Below are 15,252 nucleotides of genomic sequence, written 5' to 3'. Positions count from 1 at the left end.
TCTTTTTCTCCTAGGATCTTGGTGCAGTGGACATCAGGCATAAATATTCAATTATTGCTGATCGAATGAAAGCTAGTAAGAAACAGAAGGCTCAGCAGGTATCTGAGGAATGTGAGGAGAGTTTCTCTGAAGATCAGAGAGACACTGAAGATTCAGAATTAATAAGACCCTCCCTTGTGAAGGTAATTAAAAATTAATTTTGCCATGCACTATACTTTTAAACACATCAGTGATCAGCAACTAAATGACATACAAATCATTACATGTCGATAAAGCACACTAACATCAAGAATACTTTACTGCATAATCATTTATACACTGAGCCAAGAGATATACACTTCTCTGTGTATGTTCCCTATAAAGATAACCTAAATTGCTAAAAATTTTGCAGTCATAATATACCCAAGATTTTTTTTTTTTTCAACAGACCGGCTGTATCCCACCAAGGCAGGGTGGCCAAAAAAGAAAAATGAAAGTTTCTCTTTTTAAATTTAGTAATTTATACAGGAGAAGGAGTTACTAACCCCTTGCTCCCGGCATTTTAGTCACCTCTTACAACACGCATGGCTTACGGAGAAAGAATTCTGTTCTACTTCCCCATGGAGATAAGAGGAAATAAACAGGAACAAGAACTAGAGAGAAAATAGAAGAAAACCCAGAGGGGTGTGTATATATATGCTAAGCAAAAGCTTTCTTGCTTTATCACATTTATAATACATATGTTTATTCTCTTCACTCACCTTGTCTCACTATTCTTAAGACCTTGCCATAAGACAGCTGAATAAAAGTATATAAACTGTATGCAACTCAGACAGTGAATGATTATGCAGTTTGTGTTGGATCAGTTTCTGGTGTAATAAATATTAAAATAAAGTATGTATTGATTTACAGGGAAGTACTACCGTCCTGCCAGATGACTGTGAAACAAAAACCTGTAACTGTTTTGCATGATGGTAGGATTGCTGGTTTCTTTTTCTGTCTCATAAACACGCTAGATAACAGGGATATCTTGCTACTCCTACTTACACTTTGGTCACACTTCACAGACACGCACATGCATATATATATACATACATCTAGGTTTTTCTCCTTTTTTCTAAATAGCTCTTGTTCTTCTTTATTTCTTCTATTGTCCATGGGGAAGTAGAAAAGAATCTTTCCTCCGTAAGCCATGCGTGTCGTATGAGGCGACTAAAATGCCGGGAGCAATGGGCTAGTAACCCCTTCTCCTGTATACATTACTAAAAAAGAGAAGAAGAAAAACTTTATAAAACTGGGATGCTTAAATGTGCGTGGATGTAGTGCGGATGACAAGAAACAGATGATTGCTGATGTTATGAATGAAAAGAAGTTGGATGTCCTGGCTCTAAGCGAAACAAAGCTGAAGGGGGTAGGAGAGTTTCAGTGGGGGGAAATAAATGGGATTAAATCTGGAGTATCTGAGAGAGTAGAGCAAAGGAAGGGGTAGCAGTAATGTTAAATGATCAGTTATGGAAGGAGAAAAGAGAATATGAATGTGTAAATTCAAGAATTATGTGGATTAAAGTAAAGGTTGGATGCGAGAAGTGGGTCATAATAAGCGTGTATGCACCTGGAGAAGAGAGGAATGCAGAGGAGAGAGAGAGATTTTGGGAGATGTTAAGTGAATGTATAGGAGCCTTTGAACCAAGTGAGAGAGTAATTGTGGTAGGGGACCTGAATGCTAAAGTAGGAGAAACTTTTAGAGAGGGTGTGGTAGGTAAGTTTGGGGTGCCAGGTGTAAATGATAATGGGAGCCCTTTGATTGAACTTTGTATAGAAAGGGGTTTAGTTATAGGTAATACATATTTTAAGAAAAAGAGGATAAATAAGTATACAAGATATGATGTAGGGCGAAATGACAGTAGTTTGTTGGATTATGTATTGGTAGATAAAAGACTGTTGAGTAGACTTCAGGATGTACATGTTTATAGATGGGCCACAGATATATCAGATCACTTTCTAGTTGTAGCTACACTGAGAGTAAAAGGTAGATGGGATACAAGGAGAATAGAAGCATCAGGGAAGAGAGAGGTGAAGGTTTATAAACTAAAAGAGGAGGCAGTTAGGGTAAGATATAAACAGCTATTGGAGGATAGATGGGCTAATGAGAGCATAGGCAATGGGGTCGAAGAGGTATGGGGTAGGTTTAAAAATGTAGTGTTAGAGTGTTCAGCAGAAGTTTGTGGTTACAGGAAAGTGGGTGCAGGAGGGAAGAGGAGCGATTGGTGGAATGATGATGTAAAGAGAGTAGTAAGGGAGAAAAAGTTAGCATATGAGAAGTTTTTACAAAGTAGAAGTGATGCAAGGAGGGAAGAGTATATGGAGAAAAAGAGAGAGGTTAAGAGAGTGGTGAAGCAATGTAAAAAGAGAGCAAATGAGAGAGTGGGTGAGATGTTATCAACAAATTTTGTTGAAAATAAGAAAAAGTTTTGGAGTGAGATTAACAAGTTAAGAAAGCCTAGAGAACAAATGGATTTGTCAGTTAAAAATAGGAGAGGAGAGTTATTAAATGGAGAGTTAGAGGTATTGGGAAGATGGAGGGAATATTTTGAGGAATTGTTAAATGTTGATGAAGATAGGGAAGCTGTGATTTCGTGTATAGGGCAAGGAGGAATAACATCTTGTAGGAGTGAGGAAGAGCCAGTTGTGAGTGTGGGGGAAGTTCGTGAGGCAGTAGGTAAAATGAAAGGGGGTAAGGCAGCCGGGATTGATGGGATAAAGATAGAAATGTTAAAAGCAGGTGGGGATATAGTTTTGGAGTGGTTGGTGCAATTATTTAATAAATGTATGGAAGAGGGTAAGGTACCTAGGGATTGGCAGAGAGCATGCATAGTTCCTTTGTATAAAGGCAAAGGGGATAAAAGAGAGTGCAAAAATTATAGGGGGATAAGTCTGTTGAGTGTACCTGGTAAAGTGTATGGTAGAGTTATAATTGAAAGAATTAAGAGTAAGACGGAGAATAGGATAGCAGATGAACAAGGAGGCTTTAGGAAAGGTAGGGGGTGTGTGGACCAGGTGTTTACAGTGAAACATATAAGTGAACAGTATTTAGATAAGGCTAAAGAGGTCTTTGTGGCATTTATGGATTTGGAAAAGGCGTATGACAGGGTGGATAGGGGGGCAATGTGGCAGATGTTGCAAGTGTATGGTGTAGGAGGTAGGTTACTGAAAGCAGTGAAGAGTTTTTACGAGGATAGTGAGGCTCAAGTTAGAGTATGTAGGAAAGAGGGAAATTTTTTCCCAGTAAAAGTAGGCCTTAGACAAGGATGTGTGATGTCACCGTGGTTGTTTAATATATTTATAGATGGGGTTGTAAGAGAAGTAAATGCGAGGGTCTTGGCAAGAGGCGTGGAGTTAAAAGATAAAGAATCACACACAAAGTGGGAGTTGTCACAGCTGCTCTTTGCTGATGACACTGTGCTCTTGGGAGATTCTGAAGAGAAGTTGCAGAGATTGGTGGATGAATTTGGTAGGGTGTGCAAAAGAAGAAAATTAAAGGTGAATACAGGAAAGAGTAAGGTTATGAGGATAAGAAAAAGATTAGGTGATGAAAGATTGAATATCAGATTGGAGGGAGAGAGTATGGAGGAGGTGAACGTATTCAGATATTTGGAAGTGGACGTGTCAGCGGATGGGTCTATGAAAGATGAGGTGAATCATAGAATTGATGAGGGAAAAAGAGTGAGTGGTGCACTTAGGAGTCTGTGGAGACAAAGAACTTTGTCCTTGGAGGCAAAGAGGGGAATGTATGAGAGTATAGTTTTACCAACGCTCTTATATGGGTGTGAAGCGTGGGTGATGAATGTTGCAGCGAGGAGAAGGCTGGAGGCAGTGGAGATGTCATGTCTGAGGGCAATGTGTGGTGTGAATATAATGCAGAGAATTCGTAGTTTGGAAGTTAGGAGGAGGTGCGGGATTACCAAAACTGTTGTCCAGAGGGCTGAGGAAGGGTTGTTGAGGTGGTTCGGACATGTAGAGAGAATGGAGCGAAACAGAATGACTTCAAGAGTGTATCAGTCTGTAGTGGAAGGAAGGCGGGGTAGGGGTCGGCCTAGGAAAGGTTGGAGGGAGGGGGTAAAGGAGGTTTTGTGTGCGAGGGGCTTGGACTTCCAGCAGGCATGCATGAGCGTGTTTGATAGGAGTGAATGGAGACAAATGGTTTTTAATACTTGACGTGCTGTTGGAGTGTGAGCAAAGTAACATTTATGAAGGGATTCAGGGAAACCGGCAGGCCGGACTTGAGTCCTGGAGATGGGAAGTACAGTGCCTGCACTCTGAAGGAGGAGTGTTAATGTTGCAGTTTAAAAACTGTAGTGTAAAGCACCCTTCTGGCAAGACAGTGATGGAGTGAATGATGGTGAAAGTTTTTCTTTTTCGGGCCACCCTGCCTTGGTGGGAATCGGCCAGTGTGATAATAAAAAAAAAATAATAAAAAATTGCAGATTAATTATTAAAGGTTTTGAATGTTTTTTTTTTTTCTCATTTTATATAGCTTCAGATTACCTAAGGTCTGATTTGTGTAAAAAAATGATGAAAATCTTTGTAAGATATCTGATTTTAAGATCATGAAAAAACAGGATCACTACAGTAGGCCTACTGACCTGTACCAGGAAGGTTCATCTCAAACCTAACACTTTTCATTCATAGTTGTCCAAACTACTTCTGAAGTTGCCCAAAGTGCTGTCTTCAGTACCTTCCTATCTCCTTTCTAAATTTAAATTTATCCAATCTCAATATATCACTTGTATCTATTGTTTTTAGCTTAAACATCCGTGTCTTTGATATCTGTTAAATCGTTACCCACCTAAAAAATAATAGAACTATTATTTAACTGTAAATTAGCACACAGACTTTGTTAGATTTTGCTATTTATAGAATACTGTACAGTGCTATATTCAAGTGCTGGATTTTCCTAAGATGACTGGTCACCCATTCTGTCTCATGAACACGTAAGATGACAGGTCACTCATTCTGTCTCATGAACACAAAAGATTGTTAGGTAAGACACATATGCAACAGTTAGACATCTTTATTCCGAAACGTTTCGCCTACACAGTAGGCTTCTTCAGTCGAATACAGAAAGTAGGCAGGAGCAGTAGAGATGTGAAGACGATGTAATCAGTCCATCACCCTTAAAGTCGTAGAATTTGAGGTTGTCAGTCCCTCGGCCTGGAGAAGTTCAGTTCCATAGATAGTTCCTGACTATGGAACTGAACTTCTCCAGGCCGAGGGACTGACAACCTCAAATTCTACGACTTTAAGGGTGATGGACTGATTACATCGTCTTCACATCTCTACTGCTCCTGCCTACTTTCTGTATTCGACTGAAGAAGCCTACTGTGTAGGCGAAACGTTTCGGAATAAAGATGTCTAACTGTTGCATATGTGTCTTACCTAACAACCTGTCGGTATTGTATACCATTTTGATGTTCAACACAAAAGATGATGGGTCAGTCATTCTGTCTCATTACCACTTAAAATGACAAGTAAATTGTTCTGTCTCATGAATATGTAAGAAGACAGGTTAATTGTATCAGACTTATATTTACATACTGGGGAAGATAATCCTCAGAACCACTAACAGATAACAGATAGGGTTTTTCACTTTTTTAGTGGAAGGGAAATTCTTATCCTTTACCTTCCATAAGCATATGAATACTCATAATAATGATTCAAAAAATATTTTGTCCTGTAAATCAGAAACGGTTTATTTCAGCTAGACGATGATGAGTTAGCAGCACGAGCAAAAGTGGAACCCATTAGTCGTTACCCAGAAGAATATCAGCTAAGAGCTTTGGCCAAAGACCCTACTCTTGGGGCAGCAGAATTTGACAACACCAGTCGGGTTATTCTTCCTTCTGAAGTTGGCACCAGGGGGACCAGCATCATGATGGATTATGTGCCAGCCACCAAACTAAAGGTATGATTCATGCCATTATGGTACACTTCTATGATGTTTAATTTCATAGAGTATATTTGTGTAAAAAGAAAATGCATGGTAATGACAGATTCTATCATTAATAGTTTGTAAATTCTGTCTTTAAAACACTGTTTAATGCATAAAAAAGTTAAATAGTATCTTCTTGAATTTATAGTATGGTGAATGAAAGCAAAAGGGTAACAATACCAACATTATGGAAAGACATATCCACAGTATGATAAATATCTTGACCATAAGAAAGATTTAACATAAGAGATTTTTGTGTGGTATTGTGGATCGTAATTGTCAATTAAACTGAATTTGAATGTAATACTGTAACTAGAAATTTCCTAGAGTTATTTTTTAACAATTAACATTAACAGTAGAACATACATGGTTATAAATGACCATAATTTTACAGGGGTGGACCGGTAAGCCAGTGGAAGGCCTTGGTCAGATGACCAAAGCTCCAAAGGCTGGTCATCATCTGACTAAGACCCACGTCAGGAAACATTTGTCCTGTTTCCTGACAAACCTTACCTAACCTAACCATTAACATTAACCCTTTCAGGGTTTCTGACACACTAGTACGGCTTACGCACCAGGGTTTTTGACGTACTAGTACGCCTAAATTCTAGCGCCCTCAAATCTAGTGAGAGAAAACTGGTAGGCCTACGTATGAAAGAATGGGTCTATGTGGTCAGTGTGCGCAGTGTAAAAAAATCCTGCAGCACACAGTGCGTAATGAGAAAAAAAAACTTTGACAGTGTTTTTGGTTTAAAACAGCAACTTTGCACTGTATTTTCATATGGTATTTATGATGGTATTCTAGTTTTCCTGGTCTTATTTTATAAAATGGAAGACATATTACAGAAATTGAGACGATTTTGATTGGCTTTACAATGAAAAGTACCTTGAAATTGAGCTCAAAGTATCAGAAATCTTGGATTTTTGTCAAAGTTCAAAAGTAAACAAATCATGCTACGCGTCCAATACACGTCAACTGGTGAGTCTAATATTCTTTCACAAGTGCGCTGATATTATTTATGCCATTTCTACACTAATGCAGTAGTCTGCATAACAGTAAATCTTTTATTTTTTGTGAGAATAAAAATTCGAAGTGGAAAGCAAAAGAATGTAAGAGGGGTGTGGAGATGTGACCAGTGAACAGAGGAAATGTTATTTTAGTGCCAGGAATGTCTTTCTTGTTTATTCTGGACCCTATTTGGAAATTGACATCTCTTGAAATTTGTGTGAAATTGGCAAAATTGCTAAATTCTGACCACTTTATTGGATAGTTGAAATTGGTAAATGGGTGGCTTCTTGTACTCATTCGATAGAAAAAATGGAGTTCTAGCGAAATAGTTATGATTTTTGTCGACTAGTACAATGGAATTGGCTGAAAATAGGGCTCAAAGTGGGCAAAATCGCCGATGCATAAACATCGTTGAGACCGCTAATTTTGCGAGAGCATAATTACGTAAGTTTTCCATCAAATTTCATACTTTTGGTGTCATTATGATCAGGAAAAGATTCTCTATCTTTTCATAAGAATTTTTTTTTTTTTTTTTTTTTTTTTTTTTAAATTTGTTGACCCTGAGAACAAGTCTGGGAGAGGGCCTGTCGACCCTGAAAGGGTTAAGGCTCGAGTTCTTATGCAAGCAGTATAGAAATCAGTTGCATATATTTTGCTATATAGACATTCATAGTTACTTAGTACAATATGAATTTTGGTTTTAATCTTTTCTGAAAATGTTTACTTATTACATTTTGTAGTTCCTGTTATGGAATATATCTCAGACCATTTTATAATTAGAGTATATTTACACTGAATGGTTTTGTTAGAGTGGCAAAATCAGATTATTTTACTTTACTTGAAGGTTTGACTTTTCATAGATAAGGAAGAAAATACTTTTCAATTTATTAAGTAGTACCATATACTGTATGTAAAATTCGTATGTAATTGTTGCAGTACATTTGTATCTTTATCCACCACCTCTGTAAGATTCATAATTTTTTTTTTTCAACAAACTGGCCGTATCCCACCGAAGCAGGGTGACCTAAAAGGAAAAACAAAAGTTTTTCTTTTTAAATTTAGTAATTTATATAGGAGAAGGGGTTACTAACTCCTTGCTCTCAGCATTTTAGTCACCTCTTACGATTTGCATGGCTTACAGAGAAAGAACTCTGTCCCACTTTCCCATGGAGAAGATTCATAAAGACTTTGATAATTCTGATACTTCAAGACTTTTTTAAGCTCCCTAATCTTTAATGTGCCTACTGAAGTTTCTAATTATTTGTCTGTATTATGATTAAAAAAAAAATAACAGTTTTAACTATAATTATAATTATAATTCTGATGAAGTGGTCTTGATCAAAAAATAGTGGAGCTATTCTTCCTTTCCTCAGATGAAACCTGATTACCTCCACCCTTCCCATATCCTAGGCAGTGTACAAATGTAACACTAGTATTTAACCCTTTGAGGGTCGACAGGCCCTCTCCGAAACTTGCTCTCAGGGTCAGCCAAATTTAAAATAAAAAAATAATTTTTTCTTATGAAAAGATAGAGAATTTTTCCCAATCATAATGACACCAAAAGTATGAAATTTGATGGAAAACTTACGGAATTGTGCTCTCGCGAAGTTAGCAGTCTCGACGATGTTTATGCATCGGTGATTTTGCCCACTTTGAACCCTATTTTCGGCCAATTTCAGTGTACTAGTTGACAAAAATTATAACTATTTCTCTAGAACTCCATTTTTTCTATTGAATGAGTACAAGAAACCACCCATTTACTGATTTCAACTATCCAATACAGTGGTCAGAATTTAGCAATTTTGCCAATTTCACACAAATTTCAAAAGATGCCAATTTCCAAATAGGGTCCAGAATAAACAAGAAAGACATTCCTGTTCGTTAGTCACATTCCCAAGCCCCTCTTATATTTCTTTGGCTTTCCACTTTCAATTTTTATTCTTACAAAAATTAGAAGATTTACTGTTATGCAGACTGCTGCATTAGTGGAGAAATGGTATAAATAATATCAGCGCACTTGTGAAAGAATATTAGACTCACCAGTTGACGTGTATTGGACGCTTGGCATGATTTGTTTACTTTTGAACTTTGGTAAAAATCGAACATTTCTGCTATTTTGAGCTCAATTTCAAGGTACTTTTCATTGTAAAACCAGTCAAAATCATCTCAATTTCTGTAATATGTCTTCCATTCTATAAAATGAGACCAAGAAAACTATAATACAACAATAAATACCATACGAAAATACAGTGCAAAGTCGCTGTTTTATTCCAAAAACACAGTCAAAGTTTTTTTTTTTCTCATTATGCACTGTGTGCTGCCGGATTTTTGTTATACTGCACAAACTGACCACATAGACCCATTCTTTCATATGTATACCTACCAGCTTTCTCCCACTAGATTTGAGGGCGCTAGAATTTAGGCGTACTAGTACATCAAAAACCCTGGGTCGTAAGCCGTACTAGTACGTCCGAAACCCTCAAAGGGTTAATAATGTTCACCCATATTTATTATTTTAGGGACTGGAAAACTGGATTGAGGAGACAGATATTTTCGTTCAACAAGGAGATCGGGAGATTGGTTTTATAACAGAAAAGCAAGAGGAACCAATAAACTTACCATCAATGCTGAAGGTTTATGCATTTGCTAAAGGAGATATCTCCGATTTTCCACAAGTATGTACTATATGCCAAACGCTGATCTACATTTTCACTGCTAGCACTCCAAATATTTTGAAAAAAATCATTTTGAAAAAAAAAATCATTTTTTTTAAATAAAGAGGGCAATTTTCTATGTGTATAAGACCAAAAAAAAATGTTTTTTCTTTAGGGCCATTTCTTACTAAGATATAAGGCTGCAATGTTGGCATTGGACACTCACCTGATGGCAACATGGAGTCATGACACTTGCAGAAATGTTGCCAGTATACCGTTTTTCTCGTATTTTTTTAATTTACGTTATTTTTATATTCTGATAATTACAAGGAAGGAGTAGCAATAATGTTGAAGGATAAATTATGGCAGGAAAAGAGAGAATATAAATGTATAAATTCAAGGATTATGTGGAGTAAAATAAGGTTTAGATGTGAAAAGTGGGTTATAGTAAGTGTTTATGCACCTGGGGAGAAGAGAAGTGTGGAGGAGAGAGATAGAGTTTGGGAAATGTTGAGTGAGTGCGTGAGGAGTTTTGAACCAAGTGAGAGAGTACTTATGGTTGGGGATCTTTATGCTAAAGTGGGTAAAAATGTTGTGGAGGGAGTAGTAGGTAAATTTGGGATGCCAGTGGTAAATGAAAATGGGGAGCCTTTAATTGAACTATGTGATGAAAGAGGCTTGGTAATAAGCAATACATATTTTATGAAAAAGAGGATAAATAAGTATACAAGATATGATATAGCATGTAATGAAAGTAGTTTGTTAGATTATGTATTGGTGGATAAAAGGGTGATGGGTAGGCTTCAGGATGTACATGTTTATAGAGGGGTAACGGATATTTTTTTTTTTTTTTTTTTTTTTTTTCCAACAAGTTGGTCGTCTCCCACCGAGGCAGGGTGACGGATATATCAGATCATTATTTAGTTGTAGCTACAGTTAGAGTAAGAAGTAACAAAAGGAAAATGGCAACAGCAACTAAGAGAGAGGTGAAAGTGTATAAACTAAGGGAGGAGGAAGTTAGGGTGAGATATAAGCAGCTATTGGCAGAAAGGTGGGCTAGTGCAAGTATGGGTAGTGGGGGGGGGGGGAGTTGACGAGGGATGGGATAGTTTTAAAAATGCAGTATTAGAATGTGGGGCAGAAGTTTGTGGCTATAGGAGGATGGGTGCAGGAGGAAAGAGGAGTGATTGGTGGAATGATGAAGTAAAGGTTGTGATAAAAGAGAAAAAGGTAGCTTATGAGAGGTTTTTACACAGCAGAAGTGATATAAGAAGGGCAGAGTATATGGAGAGTAAAAGAAAGGTGTAGAGAGTGGTGAGAGAGTACAAAAGGAGAGTAAATGATAGAGTGGGAGAGGCATTGACAAAAAATTTTGCTGAAAATAAGAAAACATTTTGGGGAGTTTGGGATATTGGCAGTTTGGAGGGGCTTTTGAACTGTCATATCTGAGCGCCTCTGCAAAAACAGTGATTATGTACGAATGATGGTGAAAGTACCGAATGATGATGAAAGTATTTTTCTTTCTTTTTGGGTCACCCTGCCTTGGTGGGAAATGGCCAATGTGTTAAAAAAAAAAAAAAATTGTAGTAGTTCTTGTGATTTTATAGCCAGTCTTTGTTACACTAATATTAAGTACGGAAATAGTAATCAAACAGTCACAAGCACACTGACAGGTACACATGTTACATTTAAATTATTTATGTCCCTGCAATGTTTTTAGAAGCATGTGAAACTCCTTGAGTACGGTGTCAGACAAAAGTGTCACTCTGCACTCCTGAGGGTGAAGTCACTCATCACTCAGTATTGCTTATCATGCACTGTTCCCAGTAAACTTTGGTATGTTTTTTATTTGTTCTCACTGTTACATCTATCTATCTGTCTGTATCTGTGTATCTGTCTTTCTAGCTAACTGTCAAGCTGTCTTGTCTAGCTGTCTGTCAAGCTGTCTGTACTCAGTTGTGGTTGCAGGGGTTGAGTCACAGCTCATGGCTCTACCTCTTCACTGGCCTCTACAAGGTCACTCTTCCTGCTCCATGAACTTTATCATACCTCTTCTTGAAGCTATGTATGGATCCTGCCTCCACTACATCACTTCCCAGATTATTCCACTTCCTGACAATTTTGTGACCAAAGAAATACTTCCTAACATCCCTGTGATTCATCTGAGTCTTCATCTTCCAACTGTGACCCCTTGTTGCTGTGTCCCACCTCTGGAACTTCCCGTCTCTGTCCACCTTGTCGATGCCTCTCAGTATTTTATATGTCGTTATTATGTCCCCCCTCTCTCTCCTGTCCTCCAGTGTCGTCAGGTCAATTTCCCTTAACCTCTCCTTGTAGGACATACGTACCCTGTAGCTCCGGGAAAAGTCTTGTTGCAAACCTTTGCACTTTCTTTAATTTCCTAACGTGCTAGGCTAAGTGTGGGTTCCAAACTGGTGCTGCATACTCCAATATAGGCCTTACATACACGATGTACAGGGTCCTGAACGATTCCTTATTGAGATGTCGGAATGCTATTCTTAGGTTTGCTAGGCGCCCGTATCATGCAGCAGTTATCTAGTTGATGTGTGTCTCAGGAGATGTGCCCGTTGTTATACTGACCCCAAGATCATTTTCCTTGAGTGAGGTTTGTAGTCTCTGGCCCCCTAGACTGTATTCTGTCTGTGATCTTCTTTGCCCTTCCCCAATCTTCATGACTTTGCACTTGGTGGGATTGAACTCCAGGAGCCAATTGCTGGACCAGGCCTGCAGCCTGCCCAGATCCCTTTGTAGTTCTGCCTGGTCCTCGTCCAGTTCAATTCTTCTCATCAACTTCACATCATCTGCAAACAAGGACACTTCTGAGTCTATTCCTTCCATCATGTCATTCTCATATACCAGAAACAGCACTGGTCCTAGGACTAACCCCTGTCTAGCTGTCTGTCTAACTCTGTCTCTGTTTATATGTCTTTCTGTCTGCCTGTGTGTGTGTCTCTGCCTGTCTGTCTGTCTGTCTGTTTCAGAGAGATCCGCTTATGAACCGACTGGTATTACACATGTTACAGAATCGTCACATCTGATTCCTGATCAGGTGGAAATGCGTATTACTTACCAGTCGTGCTTATGCTTTATATCTATAAGCACAGTATAGCACTTTGGCTTTATTGGGTTATCCTAGGTAATTTACACTATGTATGATAATTGTCCTTATGTGTACTTGTGAGATAGAGACAGCCAAAGTTAATCAGCCAGCCAACCAGCCACCCAGCCAGGCAGCAGGCCTACAGAACATGTATTACACATGTTTACTTAGGGCATAGGTTATAGGACATTCTGGCAGGATGACACTACCAGTGGTATCAGAATTTTAAGGGTGTGGTACAAATGTTGCATATGGGTTATTATTGAGGGTTTTGATATTTCCTTGACCACCTGTAGCCACATCCATCTCAAAGCCACTAAACTCAGGGTCATCATCACTTTTCTCTTGAAAGGGAAGTGTTATACGGCATGGCATCAGTGAATCCTTGGTGTTTGCCATGCTGTTTGCTCTAGCAGGCGCTCAGTTGAGCTGTTGATCTGACATGGTACTTAGTGGCCCCAGATTTTTTAATACTGCGCACAGTGAGTGTTAAGACCCATTCTATATTGACGGCATCTCAGGCCAGTCTTGCCTAATTTGGAGACAGGAAAAATAAAACATCGATCTACGTTTGGAGCACTAGCAGTAAGAACGTAGATCAACGTTTGGACAATTTAAGGGTTAATATATATACATGGTCCCTCGTTGTTCGTAATTAATCCGTTCCTGGAGCCGTTACTATAAACGAAATTTACGATTTACGAATCAATTTTCCCCATTAGAAATAATGTAAATACAATTAATCTGTTCCTGACACCCAGAAGTATTAAAACAAAAAAATTTTTAACATGAAATATACATGTAGTACATAATACAAAGGGAAATGATGAATGAAACATTAACAGCATAACACTTACCTTTATTGGAGATTCTTCTTAGTGTATGGGAGACTGGAGGAGGAGAGTGGATTGTTTATAGTTTGGAAGGGGAATCCCCTTCCATCAACACCTCAGGTACCATTTGCTTTTCTGGGGTTGCTTCTCTTCTCTGTTTCTTAATGCCACTAGGACCACCTTGAGAGTCACTGGAGTCCTGTCTCACAAAATAACTGTGGAGAGAGCTCTGTTTCTGGCGTCTCTTTAACACTTCCCTAAAATGGCCCAAGACTTTGTCACTGTACATGTTGCCAACCTGGCTTGCAACAACCTTGTTAGGGTGATGTTTCTCCATAAAGCTTACCATCTTACCCCACATAGTAAAAATCTCTTTAATTTCTGAAGAAGGCACCTTCTTCCATCTCTCTTCCTCCTCCTCTGCAGCAAGATTCTGAGCTGCGATGTGTTGCTCTTCCTGCTGAAGCTCTTGCAGCTCCTCAGTGGTGAGCTCTTCATTGTGGTCTTCCACCAATTCTTCCACATCCTCCAAACTCACATCCAACCCCATGGAACTCCCCAGTGCCACAATTGATTTTACAACAGACATAGGGTCAGTCCCAAATTCTTCAAAATCCCTCTTGTCGACACAAACTGGCCACAATTTTCTCCAGGCAGAGTTCAAAGTCCTGGTAGTCACTCCCTCCCAAGCCATACCTATAAGGGTTATGCAGTGGAGGATGCTGAAGTGTTCTCTCCAAAATTCCCCTAGGGTCAAGTGAGTGTCTGTGGTCACAGTCAAGCACCTGTGAAACATTGCTTTTGTGTAGAGTTTTTTAAAGTTTGCAATAACCTGCTGGTCCATGGGTTGGAGGAGAGGAGTGGTATTCGGGGGCAAGAACTTTACTGTGATGAACCCAAACTCCTCGAAAATTAGGTCATCCAAGTTTGGAGGATGAGCAGGTGCATTGTCCATTACTAGCAGGCACTTGAGATCCAATTTCTTTTCCAAGAGATACTCCTTCACACTAGGGCCAAACACTTCATTGAACCACTCGACGAAAATTTCCCTCGTGACCCATGCCTTACTATTAGATTTCCAAAACACACAATTTACTCTTCATAACATTGTTTTTCCTGAACACTCTGGGATTTTCAGAATGGTACACTAGTAATGGCTTCACTTTGAAATCCCCGCTAGCATTAGCACAGAACATTAGCGTCAGCCTATCTTTCATAGGCTTGTGTCCTGGCATTGCCTTTTCCTCTTGTGTAATGAAGGTCCTCTTTCGTCACAATTGAACACTTTTTCAGGTTTCAGTCCTTCAGCCTCTATGTACTCCTGGAATTCATGCACATATTTTTCAGCCGCCTTGTGGTCCGAACTGGCAGCCTCACCATGCCTTACCACACTGTGTATGCCAGTACGGTTCTTAAATCTCTCAAACCAGCCTTTGCTGGCCTTAAATTCACTCACTTCACCACTATTTGCAGGCAATTTCTTTACCAAATCTTCATGCAACTGCCTAGCCTTTTCACAAATAAACGAAGTCATAAGAGTATCTCCTGCTAATTGTTTCTCATTTATCCACACCAATAATTACTTCTCAACCTCTTCCAGTACTGGTGATCTCATTTTTGTCAGCATAGTTACTCCCTTTGCAACAACAGCATCCTTTATTTCATTT

General features: G+C 38.8%; 1 protein-coding gene across 3 annotated transcripts in view; it reads left to right on the top strand.

Moving 5' to 3' along the window:
* l(2)10685 (5-methylcytosine rRNA methyltransferase l(2)10685) overlaps positions 1-15,252 on the top strand; it is a 47,868-nt gene that overhangs the window by 6,398 nt on the left and 26,218 nt on the right. For 2 of the 3 annotated variants that reach the window (XM_070093556.1, XM_070093558.1), the window contains 3 exons: positions 15-182; positions 5,738-5,941; positions 9,497-9,652. In XM_070093556.1, the coding sequence (XP_069949657.1) occupies positions 15-182; positions 5,738-5,941; positions 9,497-9,652 (528 nt within the window). The remainder of the gene's footprint in view (positions 1-14; positions 183-5,737; positions 5,942-9,496; positions 9,653-15,252) is intronic. The other variant, XM_070093557.1, reaches the window with a different exon arrangement.

This window comes from Cherax quadricarinatus, chromosome 43, assembly GCF_038502225.1.
Source record: "Cherax quadricarinatus isolate ZL_2023a chromosome 43, ASM3850222v1, whole genome shotgun sequence".
Classification (NCBI taxonomy): Eukaryota; Metazoa; Arthropoda; class Malacostraca; order Decapoda; family Parastacidae; genus Cherax; species Cherax quadricarinatus.
This window is presented reverse-complemented; position numbering and strand designations above follow the sequence as displayed.